Source organism: Lycium ferocissimum, chromosome 2 (assembly GCF_029784015.1).
Source record: "Lycium ferocissimum isolate CSIRO_LF1 chromosome 2, AGI_CSIRO_Lferr_CH_V1, whole genome shotgun sequence".
Lineage (NCBI taxonomy): Eukaryota > Viridiplantae > Streptophyta > Magnoliopsida > Solanales > Solanaceae > Lycium > Lycium ferocissimum.
This window is the reverse complement of record NC_081343.1, coordinates 65,287,001-65,302,430: the sequence shown is the minus strand read 5'-3', so window position 1 is coordinate 65,302,430 and position 15,430 is coordinate 65,287,001. Positions and strand designations below refer to the sequence as shown.

The window sequence follows — 15,430 nt, the reverse complement described above, 5'->3', positions numbered from 1 at the left end:
ATATTATGGTGTAAGTGAATTTTATTTCAAAAATTGAACTTTGAAGAAGTGAATTTGCCTTTGAAATATTGGAACTTTGAAAAGTTGAAAGATCGATTGTTTTTAATTCATTTTATTACATTTTGTGGTGCTAGATCATGTGATTTTTATCTTTGGAAGATGTTGACATCGGGATTCAAGATCCAAATTTGTTATTCCTAAATTGGTGGGAAGAATTGGTGAACTTGAAGCATCATTGGAGTCTTTTTGAAAAGATGATTACAAGCCTTTCTCTCGTCAACAAACTCCGTGGAAAGCAAAATTGATATTAAACAACATAGAAATTCAACTAGAAAATTTGGAGAAGACATTAAGAAGATGAAGGAAAGAGAAGAAAGGGAAGAGTAAGTTGGCTAAGTCCAAGAAAAGGAGAAAGTTCTTTTGATTTCATTATTGTGTATTTGTATTGTAGTAGTAAGTTTTCTATTTCAAAACTTTTTTTTTAGAGGGTTTCACTGAAGTTGTTCTTAAGCTCTCTTGTTGTATTTTGGCATGTCGTTAGCGGCATTGCACTCTGTTAGTGTTGTAAACAACTTGTTAGTGTTGGCATTTTGTGAAATGAAATGGCAATGTTGGCCGTAATGTTGTTGTTGTGCAATTCTTAACTTATGCAATTGCTTCTCAAAATTAGTAAGTATAAGGCATAAAACAGTGACAACATTTCATTTAACATTGAAAGAACTTTCATTAATCGAAGGCATAAAACATGAAAATAAATAAAGAGACCTATTCTATGATTACGATCTCCGGTGCCTTCTTATTAACGAAGAAGCATATGCGCCCGCTGACCTCGCAAGCTTGAAATCTCCAAAACATTTCCTTTGCAGTCCGTTGTCAACAAAACGCTCCCATCCTTGGCAAAGACGCTTGTACGCACCCACTTTATGCATATATGCAGGCGTGAGCATTGTGAAGAACAACTGCCAAGCCTGGCCATGGTTTGGAAGGAAGTATGGAAAGGAAATATGAAGTCATCCTTGTCAACGTATGATTTTGTTAACTTCTTCTCAAATGTTGTTAGGATGGTAGTCATTTTTGGTTTGAGGGGTCAGTAATGAGAATTAGTGTTAAGTATGATTTAATAAGAAGGCATTTGGGTGAAGCATTAACCACCAACCACCTCACTTAAAGAAGCCAGAGGAAATGGTCAAAATCTTGAATTCTAAAAACAGAGTACAATGACTTCAAAAGTGTACCAATACTTGACTAAAACCGAACAAAAATCAAAGGCCATTCAACCCAACAATTAAGGCTAACAAAACTGCCAACAATTAAGGCTAACAAAACTGCCAACAATTAAGGCTAAAGAACTAACGTTAAATGCAGTCACAGCTGCATACCCATTGATCAAAAGAGAGTGACTTTACATAGACAAGAACTAACGTTAAAGTGCAGTCACAGCTGCCAATTCAAGTGCAGTCACAGCTGCCAATTCAAGGCAGTCACAACTGCCCAAAACAAACTTAAATGCAGTCATATCTACCAAAACACTATATATATAGTTAAGGCAAAATACATCAAATCACAACTTAAACTGTACCCAAAATATAGATTTGATGTATTTTGCCCCGTAGGTAACCCCAACCAAATGCAACTAAAATGCTTAAACAAAGTATTTAAAAAACTACATAAACAAATTCACAAAGGGGCCACAATGCCAAAAACAAATAAGAGAGATAGAATGGTCAAATTCACAAGGCAGTGGTGCCGTCTGTTCATTTGTACAGCTTTAGTCCCGTTTTGACTCGCTTTTTTGTTCCTTCCTTGTGAAGCCGCCCGGAGGTCATAGCTTGTCTTCCTTGCCATTTCACACCACCACTTGCTTTGCGTCACAGTCACCGTGTTGACAATCGCACTAGATTTGATGCTTCGAACCCTTTCACTAGGCAATCCAGGCTGCTCAAATGAATAGAACTACTTGTTAGTGGTACTTAATTTCAGAAAATGTTATTTAATTGTTAAACATAGAACAGTCTTACATTGATGACAGTTGCTCCACTTTGTGTGCAACACTCCCATTCCAACCATCTTTGGCCTTTTAGTAGCAACACTCTACAAATTATACCAAAATATTAGCAACTAGTTCAACACTGAACTGTACATGAAGAATGTGAAATTATTTACCTTTTCAGTTGATCCCTTTGGCCTACCCCTTCCTCTACCAGTTGGAGCTGGTGCCTTTCTTGGGCCAGAACTTGAACTTGGGCCAGCAGAAGCACTTGCAGTTGCACTTTCATAGCCTGAACTTGGGCCAGCACTTGCAGTTGCACTTGGGCCAGCACTTGCAACTGAACTTGGGCCAGCACTTGCAGTTGCACTTGGGCCAGCAGTTGCAGGATCTCTAAGACATTTCCTTTTATTATGACCTGGGGTATGACACTTACTGCATGTCATTTCAACCCCCCTTTTGGACAGTTTTCCTGTTTTTTTGGATTCACTTGCCTCTTTCCTCCTAACAGTCTTAGGCCTGCCTGGCATCTTCCTCACTTCAGGTGGTATAACAGTAGGATTTGTGGATGGTGGCCACATCTTCAAGTTTAGAACTGGTTGAATAAAGTAGCTATATGTCTTCATATAGGTATCTCTAGAATACCACTGAGAAATGTAATCCATTGGGTTCAACCTCTTGTGGTGAAGAGCAGCAATTGCATGAGGACATGGGATGCCTTTCAACATCCATGCTCTACAAGAACAAGTTTGTCTAGGCAGATCCACAACATGTCTAAAATGACCTTCAACAACCTCATATCCTGTATCAGAATTCCATTCAATACTGCATTTCATAGACCTTGCAGCATGCTCTGTCAGAACTTTCAATGCCATTGGAGAAAAGTCATGAATCCAACTGTCACAAAACTCCCTCATCTGTCCTATTCTCTTCATCATTTTGACTCTTATTTCTTCAAGCATAGTTATTACAGTCTTGTGCCTTGCAGCCAGTATCCAAGAGTTGAAACATTCAGCCATGTTGTTGTCTATAATGTCACACTTTGTGGTATATTTCATGTAAACCTTGCTCCACCTTTCAGGGTTGTAGTACATCAACTTATCAAGGCATTCTTCTCCCAACAGTTTCATGCAGTCTAAGTTCTCATTCAGCTGAGACTCAAAAGTTGACTTTGCACACCTCCAGAAGCAATTCTTCCTCTCAAGGCCTCTGTATTTTTGGGACCAATTGGCTAAAACATGCCTAGCACACATTCTATGTTCAACATTGGGCAGCTGCTCTGTTATGGCACTTTCAAGACCCTGTGAGGAATAAAAAATAGGCAGTTAGTAAAGTAAAAGAACATTAGGGTAAAGAGTTATGAAATGGAGTGAATTCAACACTTAAATCTTACCTTCTGCATATCTGTTATAACAGCCATGTCTGTCCCATCTCCCAGCTGAAGATCTTCCTTTAAAATTCTGATAAACCAAGTCCAATTGTGCTTGTTCTCAACCTCAACTACTGCCCAGGCCAGTGGCATCATCTGATTGTTTCCATCTTTACAAACAACAACAAGTAATTGACCTTTTGAGATTCCCTTTAAAAAAGCAACCATCCAAACCAATGCACTTCCTACAACCAGCTAAGTATGACTTCTTCATTGCATCAAAACATATGTAGAATCCTCTAAACATTTTTTTTCCACCTTCAAATGTCTCATCACTAAGCCTAACTACACATGTACTACTTGGATTTGATCTTAACAACTCATCCCTATAATCTAAAATCCTCCCAAACTCCAAAACATGGTCACCTCTCAACTCAGCTAAAACCTTGTTTCTTGCTCTTCTACACACAGTTCTACCAACATAAAGATCCAACTCTTTCTTAATGAGCTGCTGCAACTCAAAAATCCTAATGTTTGGTTGTTCCTTTATTCTCTCATTATAGTGACTAGATAAGAATTTGGTATTGCAAAGCTTGTTCCTATTGGTATGGTCACACACGTGAATTGGATTATAGGTCTTCACCACAAAGTTGTTAGTCCTAGAGTCAAGACTAGCAAATAAAAAGCCAAGGACAACCCTCTACACACCTAACCCTTACCCTTGTAGGTTCATTAATATATTTTTCAATTGCAACATGCTCATGGACTGCATACTTGGTAACTGCAGTTCTAAATTCATTAACACTTTCAAATTGGAGGCCTGTTTCCCACACTATTTTCTTGGAGGTTTTATCAAACACAACTCTGTTTGTCAACTTCCTTCTTTTTGCTTTTACTCTTTGTTCAACTACTCCTTCATCATCATCAGATATGTCATCTGGATCAGTCTCAAAACTGGCAGCTTCATCTGAGGGGTAATAAGGCTCATCACCAGCTAACTTACCTTCCATGGTGTCTCTATTAGCACCTTCAGATTCATCATACCCCACATCTGGCCCTTTTGGTCCTGAACCTAACTTAACATGTTCGAAACGAGCTCTTTCACCCTCTTCCTTCTTTTTCTTTTTCCAGCCTCTCTCTTCCTCCCTAAAACCCCTTAGCTCCTCATCTACATCACTCTCACTATGTACTTCTCCTTCATCAAACAATCCATCTAGGTATGAATCTAAATCACTACCAGTTTCAGAAAAAGTAGGGGCAGGATTTGATGCAGCAGCAGTAGTATTAGGGGCAGGATTTGGTTCAGTAGTAGTATTAGGGGCAGGATTTGATGCAGCAGCAGTAGTATTAGAAGCAAGATTTGATTCAGTATTGTCAACAGTTGGAGGAGTACAAGGGACAGAACTTGGAGAGTTAGGTTGGAGAGGGGCAGTATTTTGAGTTGGTTCAAAAGGAGGTTCATTGAATGGCTCTAAATCAGCATCAAATGCATCAAAAGATGGAACACCACTACCCCCAAAGTCTTGACCAGTCACTTTATCAAAAGAAACATCACTTTCCTCCTCCACATGGGTTACATATTCTAATAAGGGTGGGACCACTAGGGCTCTTCAACCATGTGACACACAAAAGCCTCCAAAATATCCCCATCCCCCAAACATGCAAAAGAACTCGGTAAGTTGTATCCCTATCACATTTGATTTCTACCAATACCACACTATCGACAAATTTAACATAAATGGTGCATTTATCAGGGTCATACCCTAATTCTTTCACACAATCAAGCAATTCAAAGTAACAAAATCTATCTAAATCCATACGTGTAAATTCAGTTACTTGTCCACCAACGTAGGGTTTTTTGCCAGTCGTTAAATTACCACCATGGTAAAATTGCAAAGTAATCGCTCATAAGACATATTTCCACTCGAAAACAAGACAAATACTTCAATTTCATAGTCAATGAAATACACAACAACCAAATCGACATTTACATTTTCAAGCATTTACCCAAATATTTACACCGTAAATTTGCGTAAAAATTAAAGACGCAAAAAAAAACCCTAGTTCTAATCGCACAATACAAAAACAAAATGAGACAATGGACTAACCTTTAGTAGCACAAACTCGATTTTTGTCCTCCAAACGTCAACAAAAACCCAACTTAGAATCGTCCAAGTTCGACAATCACCAACACTTCGATTAAAGGTTTACGATGAAGAAAAACTAAAAATTGTATGAAATCCGACGATATTGAGCGAGGTGGTAAACTATAAAAATATATGATTTAGGACGAATATTGAACGATTTGTTGTTTGTGCTGTCGTTTGATTTTCTACATTTGGGCGTCTGATGTGTGTGGGTTTGGGTGGGTTAGGGTGATGAAACGGGTTTGGGGGTGTTAAAATGGGTATGGGGGGTTAAAAATGGGTTTGGGTATTAAAATGGCTTAATTATGTTAAATATATTATTATGACGTGATTATAAAATAAATTAGTTCATTTAATACGTGGCTTCATCCTGGGGTGAGTGTTGCCCACGACATTCACTGATTGGGGGTTTTGGTCTGTCGAAGGGTAGCTTAATTCAGTTTTACTAAGTTAAGGTGTGTAATAGGTCGTTAGTATAGTTTAGGTGTGATATCGACTTTTCGGGTATAGTTCGGGGGGGTTTTGATGTATTTTACCTTATTGTTTCTTTGTGACTAGCCACTTTCAATTCATCCATTAACAAGATTATGAGCATGAAGCATGCAAGGGCGCACACTCTAAACTCCCAGACCCCACTAGTGGGATTACACCGGGTATGTTGTTGTTGTAAACATGCGAGGGTGGATCTTGAGTGCTGGTTACAGGCTCACGTGAACCCATTAACTTTACCGATTCTTGTGTATAAATGAAGAAATCTACTAAATATCTATAAATAAATGACCGTAAATCCGCCCCTGGAAGCATGTCATACCAGCTTCAGACTAGTCGGACGAATATGAGTATTCAAGAAGCATTATTCTATGCCTAGTAGTACTATTCTTGTTTCTTAAAAAGATTGAAAATAGTCCAATCTTTACATTTATATTCCAACTCCTCCGCATAATGATCTTACAAGAAGTCAGATGCGCTTCAGTCAATACAATGGCTTTTGAACCCATAAGATAGCTTACATTAAACAATATCCTATGCCAGCAAGCAGCAAGATGGATGACATTTCTTCAACAAAATCCAGCAGGATGATGCAGGCTAAAATTTCAGAAGTTGCTGCATTCGCTTTTGATAATGTCAACAGCTGTACTTCTTCCAACGTGACTGACAATAGAACTAGGAAATTTAGGAATAGAAACAAAAAGTAATTCTCCGTTATAATGGAAGAGCAATAGTGTTTAGTAAGTTAACTTACCTATACAATTGTGGGGCAAGAAGTTGATCGCAATCCATATTGGTCTCGTTCCCAGCACCAAACTGATATCGAAGCAAGCAGGACTCTAGAGTGTTTCTCTTCAGGTTAGATTCATCAGTATCAAAGAGAACTGGGAATGCCACATTTGCTCCTATAAAACAGTGAATAGGTACTGGTAAAGAGACCAGGATCTGAGGCAAAATTTGTCAAATAAGCAAGGATGTTAAGCAAATAATCTACCAATTAATGCAGATTCGGACGTTCGTTCATTCATTCCATATAGAGGTAAGCAATCTTCCCTCCAAATTTCCTTTACAAACAGACTGTGAATGTCAAATGGTTATAATTATTGATTTCTCTATCTGTAGGTCACATATTCAACTTACCTGGCTGGTAGATCTTAAGAGCTGGAAGGGATCAACGTGAACATTCATCGATGACTCTGGCTCAAAAGCATTTTCTGAATGGTTTACATTTGACATAGTTGCCACAGGTGTTAGCTTAGTATCTTTATACTTTTCAGCTGAACTGAAAATGGCATTTAACGACGCATCTTGGTTTACTTGGAAATTCCCAGCCACTTTAGCATTTGTGAATCCATTCCCCTCGCACAATCCCATTTTTTGCAGGGAGAGTTGATTTTGTTGTAGCACTCGTGGTAGGCCCAGAGGATACATGCCATTTCTCATTGTCAACATCTGAAAATTGAAGAACATTGTTATGCTACAAATCATATAACTTAATCGAATTAATTGGTGTTAAATGATAGCCGATCTAGAAAATATCCTGATTAGCAAAAAGAATTTTTGAAGACAAAGGTGATGGAGAACACATTAATAATTATCCAAAACAGCATGCAGCCCGAGAACTGCGGAATGGCAGTGTATCCAGTTTCATTTTGACTACTCTTTCCATGGTCAGTTACCAAATTAATCCAATATGAATGTAACCAGTTCCATTTTCTCTATTCTTTTCATTATCAGTTACCATTATCATAGAACAGGAAATTGGTTATTTAATTCAAAATGATCCACAAACATTTTCAAGCCAATGCGTCATTAATAACGCCAATGTCATTCCACACGCACCAGTTGTAGAACTGATCATCAAATTAAGGAGAAAGAAGAGTCATCTGCCTACTGAACGATTGGAATAACACGTTGCATTAGTTCATATTCAACATTGCAGAAAAAGAAAGTCAACATTATTCAGTTGAAGGAGAATATAGGTATTTAATCAGGTCTCGATTAATGCTAGAATGGTCCTATGTTGAAACACAGGCATTGGTGGGGAAAGTTGTATCCAAACTAAAACAGTAATATCAAGGTGTTCAATACTTCAGAACCAGAAGACATAGACAGGAAAGGGATGTTCATTTATCCTTACAACTACCTTTATTTCCAATTTCGCAACACTTGGGCCAAATCAACATTTTTGGACTATATTATCTATCATTAATACTCAAGATTTTCATTAAAACACTACCTAATTTGCAAATTATTTATTAATAATACATTTTTCCTCGGAAAATAATTTTTATATAAAATAACACCTTACCAAATACACTTAAAATCCATCCAGCTAGAACCCAACTCAAGTATAATAAATCATATGCAGCAAATTTCAAACAAAAGCAGCAGACCTGTACTTGTAGCTGAAGCTGCTTGAGGTACTCAATGGCTTCATCAAGCATTGAGGCCTTGTCGGTCTGTCCAAAAATCCATGACAAAATAATTAAATCACTATCCAATACACTGTTAAATCATTTTTTTTTCTAGTTTCAAGAATCACTCAAAGTTGCTAAACATGCAACCCCTCACCTTGTTTGAATTTGGAATAAGTTTTTGCAATGCTTTCATCTTTTCATTAATCCTGCTTCTTCTCCTCTGCCAAGCATATACCAAAAAACATCAGTGCTAAGCAGAGGTAGAGGCATATTCAAGATTTAAACTTGGTGAGTTCAACTTTTAAGACCCTTAGCACAGAACTTATTGTACTTCTGCAAGTAACCATAAAAAAAATGAACTTAACAAAACAGAAACAACCTTTTCAGACATATTGTGCACTTCAGCTGCTCTGCTTCTCTTGGAAGAGTTGCGAGATGGTGGTGGTTGTGCTGAAGCTTCCACCCCAAAGTCCTCTGTACCCCCCTACATAATGAATCACTCTTATCCCGAAGAATAGGTAATATAACAGGGCCATATATGATAAAATAAACATCAAATTCGGAACTTAAAATTTACAAACTAATCACAACAAAGTAGGAAGTGTAGAAATACCTCATCACTTTCACATTCATACTCATCTGGGTCGTTGTCCATGGTCCCAACAGATGAAGAAGAAACATTTGTTGCACTTGCAGGCATATTATAAGCCCCATACGAATTCAGCATGGAAGACAACTCGCCATTTGATATACCCATAGCATGTTGATTTTTAGGCATAAATTGAGGTAGTGATGAGGAATATTGCATTTCATTACCCTTCAATGCCATAAAATTAGATGAAGACGAAGATGAAGGACGGAGAATATGACGAAGAAAAACAGAAATATCATCAGGTTCAGGGTCAGGATCAGTCAAAGAGAAATGAGCACTATTAGCATTGTGATAATACACATTGTTGTTAGCCATTTCAGTGTAGAGATTCAACAAAAAAGACAGTTTTTTTATCACAGCATTGAGCAGAATAAGTTAGAAATAGAGGCAACTCCCAAAGGATTGCAACTTTTTATTGGGCAAAAGACTTGTCATGTTAATTTCTTTTATCTGCAAAAACCCACTAGCACACTCTTTTTATATGTGTCTAGGAGTAAGTGACATTTTTGGGTATATGCCCCAAACGAGCGTGTATTTATTAGCCAACCATGCTGAGGTAACTTAACAGCAGAGACAGACATAGGTCATTGCATTAAATTGAATAAACCAATTGAATTAACGTCATAATTAGAGTATATACTTGTCTTATATACTATCCACCTACTGTATTAAACTACTGAAAGAGAACCAGAGTAGGGGTAACTAGCAAGTGATTTAGACTTTGACTGGTCTTCTTTTGTTTCTGAGAACTGAACCATTAGGGGGTTGGTAAATTGGAAAAACCAAAAGAAAGAATTTGACAGAGGGCAGTTGGTTGATAGGAAAATTCTTAGTTGTGTACATTAACAGTGTAAGGTGAAGCCAACTTTCTGGTGCACGTGAGGCACAATAGTAGACATGCTCTTGGACTAGCTCAGTTCCAGAGACAGTATATACGCTCCACTTTTATCGAACTCTGCTCCATTTCAGTATCCATTTGTGCTCTCTTTTTGACTTCTCTCTGTGTTTTCAAGAGTATTTTTACTCCACGATTGCTGCTTACCACTTCCGGTCCAATACAAACACTGCCTCTGTCCCAACTTATGTTACAGTTTTACATTTTTGTTTGTTGAGATTCAAATTATTTGAATTGTTATTAATATTTGAAAAATATTTTTCATTTTATTGGTATTAGAAAAAATTACAACTTATAATATTTTCATATAATTTTTTAATATTTAAATTTATTTTCTAAAATAAGTTGGTCTAATTCTATTTTGCAACGAAGAGAAGTCAAATTGACTCTTCCTAAGTGAAAAAATGCTACACAAATTGAGATGGAGGGAATATTGTTTTAATAACATTAGTTAATAGCATTAATTATAAATATTACAACTCCGCTCGTGTGAGCTCGTTCACATTGTCAATCTCAAGCTCGAATTAAGGAGAAGGGTTGCTGAGGGTCAATCGAAAACTATCTCTCTACTCCATAAAGGTAGGGGTAAGGCTCCGTATATCTTACCCTCTCCAAACCTCACTTGTGCGATTACACTAGATTTGTTGTTGATGTAGTTATAAATACTCCGGATCAACAACTACGTCTCAGTCCACAACAAGTTAGACTCGAGTATATGAATATTATTTCAGTAAATTACTTTTTGTCTCTCCTCAAATTACCATTTATGTCTTTTAAATTTTTACTTCATTTATCAAAGCAACTATTATACAATTTAAAAAAAAAAAATCCTTTCTTGTTTCATTAAAAATGATTTATTTTGGACCACATCAAATTGGCTACAAGAAGTATTAATTGCTTCTTCTTTTTTGTGTTCTTAATTGAAAGGAAGAAGCAAGAGAAAGGCAACAGTGATACCATAGTTTTTAGCAAGGCCTGCACCCAACCAACTTCATTTCCTTCTTTCAATTGAAATTGCCTTGTAGTCGCAGGCTATGCATGTAGGTAGTTAATTGATGAAGAAAACGAACATTGGCGTGCTTTTTCATACTTACCAATTCAATGAAATGTGAAAATTGACAGCAGAAATCATTTGATTCCTCAATTATATTGACTAGTCGCTTTCCAAAATAGAGTTGGCTAATCTAAGAGGGTAGTACTTTTTCTTCATTTGTTTTCTCTTGAATGAAAAAGAAGGAAAACGAATAGAATGTTACCCCCTGTTTGGGTGGTGTTCCTGTGATTCATTAATGTATGATTTCTATGAAATCATATTTGTTTTTATTGTTCTTAAAATTATGTGGTATAGTGTTGTAAACTCGTGATTCATTGCATGGTTATATAATCATGAAAAGTTTTAATTTTTTGAACCATAAATTTGATGATTTTTCCGTGGTTACATATTTCATTTCTCCATTATACCCCACTTTACTCCAGTCCCACCCTCCACCATCCACGCCGCCCCACCCTTCACCCCCACTCACCCTTGCCCTACCACCCACCCCCACCCTCACCACCCACTACCCTTCACCACCGCCTAACCCCACCCCACAACCAATTACCCCCACCCTACCACCCACTATCCCCACCCTCATCCCACAACCAACCACCTCACACCACCCATCCTTCCACCACTACCCTCACCACCACCCAACCCCATTCCCACAACCACTCACCCCCACCCTACACCCACTGCCCCCACCCTCATCCCACAACCACCCACCTCACACCACTCACCCCTCCACTACTCCTACCTACTTATTTCTTAAATTTCTTATTTTATTCTTTAATTGAGTTTTATTAATATATATAAACTAATATCTAATTAAGAGTTAAGGATATTTTAGTAAACTTACAAATTATTATACAGTACCATACAACCAAACAATACACATGTTATTAAACTATAACAAACGGTACAGTCTATCAAAACATTGTGTTTATTAATACAGTACAATACAATACAAGACCATATTGTACATTAATGAACCATAGGAAACAACCATCCAAATAGAGGGTTAGCTACCTAAGTACAATATAATACTATAATCCATGTTTATTTAAGAAAAAATTTCTGTATAAGAAAAATTTTAAAAAAGGCATAGATCAGCGGATCGGAGATTTGAAACTTTCGTTATCAGTGGCTGAACGTCACCTTAACCTAAACAGACCAATTGAAATAGTACATGTCTCTTCTTTTAAAAAAAAAAAAAAAAAAAAAAAAAAAAAAAGGTTTCTCAAGGATTCTTGTGTGGGATCGGTTTGGGAATGAAAAATTCAAATTCGCCCCGATAAATCAACTTGGAGGATAAAATTATCCGATAAAGACGATTTCATTTTCAAGACTAGAAAATGAAGATATTTGACTCCAACTACAATCTTTGGTGGTAAAAGTACTATCTGTCTCTTCACATATATTTTCAAGTGGCGGATCTACTAAGGGCCAAGGGGTTCACCCTTTAGGCGAAAAATTACACTGTATATATAAGATGAATATTATTTTTTATGCATATATAATAGATGTTGACCCCCCTTGACTTCTTCGTTTGTCTACTTCTTTATATTTTTTAACCTCATTATTTAAAATTCTGGTTCCGCCATTGATATTCCCTTTGTCTCAATTTATGTGATATAGTTTGATTGGAGACGGATTTTACAAAAGAAATGATGACTTTTAAAATTTGTGATCTAAATTAAGTCACAAATATTGATGTGGATATCAATAATTTCATTGAGGGTATAAGAGAAAGATTTAAGTTAAATTATTTTTAAATATAGAAATGTATCATTCTTTTTTTATAGATAAAAAAGGAAAATGTATTGCATACAAATTGAGACAGAGTGTGTGTGTATTAGGAGTTTAAGTTATATAAATCGTTAATCTAAAGAATAATTTTTCATAATAATAGGTTATCAAATACTAGTATTCACAATAAGAGCCTGTTTGGATTGGCTTATAAGTTGCTGAAAAAAATTATAAGTCGTTTTCGCTTTTTTGAGTGTTTGGCTTTTTTAAAGTCATTTTTGCTTAAAATAAGCCCAAAAAAATAATTGGGCCCGTTTGGTTTAACTTATCTAAAGCAACTTATAAGCTGAAAAGCCAAAAAAAAAATAAGTTAGGGTAGGCTTATAAGCTGTTTTCAGATTATAAGCTGCTTTTTTTAAGCCCATCCAAACAGGCTTTAAGTAGTGTAATTTTATAAGTGGTGTCTGAGAAGGGTAGAATGTACGCAAATCGTACTTCTACTTTTAATATAATTAAAAAAAAAGTAAGTTTCTTTCAATATGAGATTTAGTAGTCGTTTGGACATGAGGTTTGAAACCATGAGATGAAACCAGCCTTTGGACATGCATTTCATCTCATGGTTTCAAACCATGGTTTGAAATCCCAAATCAATCCAAAAGGCATGATTTAGGTTTTTTTTTTTTTTTTTTTTTAAGATGATTTGGGGTTTGAAACCATGGTTTCAAAAATTTTAAATATAAAATTTGACCCATAAGTTTATATTTTATAAAAAAAAGACCCATAAGTTGGTAAATATTTTTAACAATTACTCCCACCAATCATCTACCAACCTCATTAACTTCCACCAATATGATGTCACGCATCGTATTGGGGCAGGGTGGATGAAATGGAGGCTCGCTTCCGGAGTGCTATGTGATAAGAAGGTGCCATCACAACTTAAGGGCAAGTTCTATAAAGTGGTGGTTAGACTGACTATGTTGTATGGGACGGAGTGTTGACCAGTTAAGATCTCTCACGTTCAAAAGATGAAAGTTGCCGAGATGAGAATGTCAGACGTGACGTGTGGCCACATCAGAGGACAAGATTCTTTGGGACATGCGGGAGTGGCCTTGTGGAAGACAAGACGCGGGGAAGCGAGATTGAGATGGTTCGGGGTACGTGAAGAGGAAAGACACAGATGCCCCGCGGGAGGGAGGTGTGAGAAGTTGGCCATGGATGGTTTCCGTACGAGGTAGGGGGTAGGCCGAAGAAATATTGGGAGAGGTAATTAGACACGACATGGCGCAAGCATGCCTTATCGAGGACATGACCTTAGATGAGGGTTGGGAGGACCAGATTCGGGTAGAAGGCTAGCAGATAGCCCCTCGTTATCCTTCCTTATTAGTAGTCGCATTATTGCAGTATAATTTCGTGCTCGATTTCTCGCTATTATCGCTATTTCCCGTGCTTTGATTATCCTATTTTATCTCGTGTCGCTTTCATTATTTGCATTTTCATATCGCTCGAATCTCTTAGCCTTATCTCGACATCTTTTTCGCTTTTTATCGAGCCGAGGGTCTTTCGGAAATGTACCGTTCTACCTTTGCAGTAGAGAGTAAGATTCAGCACACCCTACCTTCCCTGCACTCTACACGTCGGGATTTCACCGGGTTGTTGTTGTTGTTGTATTAACTTCAACCAATCTTTATTTATGTCACCATGTGGGAGGATTATATTAAAGAGTAGTTACATTAATATTCATGTTAAATTTTCATTTTTATTGAACTAAAGTTTGATCAATTGATATTGTATTTTTTAAATTTTCATTTTTATTGAACTAAAGTTTGATCAATTAATGTTGTATTTTTTAGAAAGGCCTTCTAGTAGCGTATTCATTTTGTTATGAACTATAACTTGCTCATTTGGTAAGATTATATAAGAATTAAGAATGCTTTGATAGTTTTCACCACTTGTGAATTTTTATGTTTATAAAAAAAAATACAACTTAAGATGTTAAAATTACACGTCTAAAAATAATTTCAAACCATCATTTAAAACCATAGTTTCAAACGGCTCCTTATATTCTTGAATGTATCAATTATTGCAAATCAATTACCTAGTAGCGTTAAAAAAAAGTTATACACCCGTCGGTGCACCCAACTTAAACCATACTATACCAATACTACTTTTAAGTAGCTTTCGTCCAATAAAAACGTGGCTATATCCAATTGGATCAGAAGATCACGTATCCAAAAGTAGACATCTAGTCTACATGCAGGACCACTGGAAGTATGAAAAGTAAGCCATCATCAACCGTCACTCATCCTATTTCCGCACACGCCAAGCAAATAGCGTGTTCGTGATTTCCCGAGGCTTTTCAATAGGTGACGTGCCGAAGTGTTAACGTTTATGATCAGTGCAAATAGAGATGCGTGCCAAAGGGACCACGCTATCAGAAAAATTAGACTGCTGTACCTGCACTACTACTACTTATTATTCACAAAGTCAATAATGATCTCAACTCTTACACTCTGACATTGACTCTATCAATATTCTGGTCCCAGATTGAGAAAGCGAGGAAAGTAGGAGCTCATATTTGAAAAAGTAAACAAAAACGTATGGGAAATTAGCTAGGCTAATTTTTGCTCACTATTACTCCTTTTATTAAATTTAATTTATGTTTGCACTATTTTTTTTAGATTCAAAT

The 15,430-nt window shown here is 36.7% G+C and overlaps 2 protein-coding genes across 3 annotated transcripts in view; both read right to left on the bottom strand.

Moving 5' to 3' along the window:
• LOC132046849 (nicotinate phosphoribosyltransferase 2-like) overlaps positions 1-15,430 on the bottom strand; it is a 64,116-nt gene that overhangs the window by 14,355 nt on the left and 34,331 nt on the right. The window lies entirely within an intron of this gene.
• On the bottom strand, positions 6,185-9,572 carry LOC132046847 (transcription factor SPATULA). 2 transcript variants are annotated; one of them, XM_059437646.1, is made up of 8 exons: positions 9,026-9,572; positions 8,792-8,896; positions 8,567-8,632; positions 8,389-8,454; positions 7,133-7,444; positions 6,987-7,056; positions 6,747-6,897; positions 6,185-6,667 (listed from the first exon to the last, which is right to left on the bottom strand). In XM_059437646.1, the coding sequence occupies exons 1-8, from the start codon at positions 9,377-9,379 to the stop codon at positions 6,598-6,600; spliced, it is 1,194 nt and encodes a 397-aa protein (XP_059293629.1). In that variant the 5' UTR covers positions 9,380-9,572; the 3' UTR covers positions 6,185-6,597. The 2 variants fall into 2 exon arrangements, with proteins under 2 accessions (XP_059293629.1, XP_059293630.1); XM_059437647.1 differs by having other exon boundaries at positions 6,185-6,655; positions 9,026-9,569.

What these genes read in the sequence shown, in the direction of transcription:
- LOC132046847 (XM_059437646.1), bottom strand. Translation starts at nt 9,379, where the DNA reads ATGGCTAACAACAATGTGTATTATCACAATGCTAATAGTGCTCATTTC. An exon ending in ATGAATGTGAAAGTGATGAG is followed by an intron (nt 8,897 to 9,025) that starts GTATTTCTACAC and finishes TTCATTATGTAG; the next exon opens with GGGGGTACAGAGGACTTTGG. An exon ending in TCTTAAGATCTACCAGCCAG is followed by an intron (nt 7,057 to 7,132) that starts GTAAGTTGAATA and finishes CTGTTTGTAAAG; the next exon opens with GAAATTTGGAGGGAAGATTG.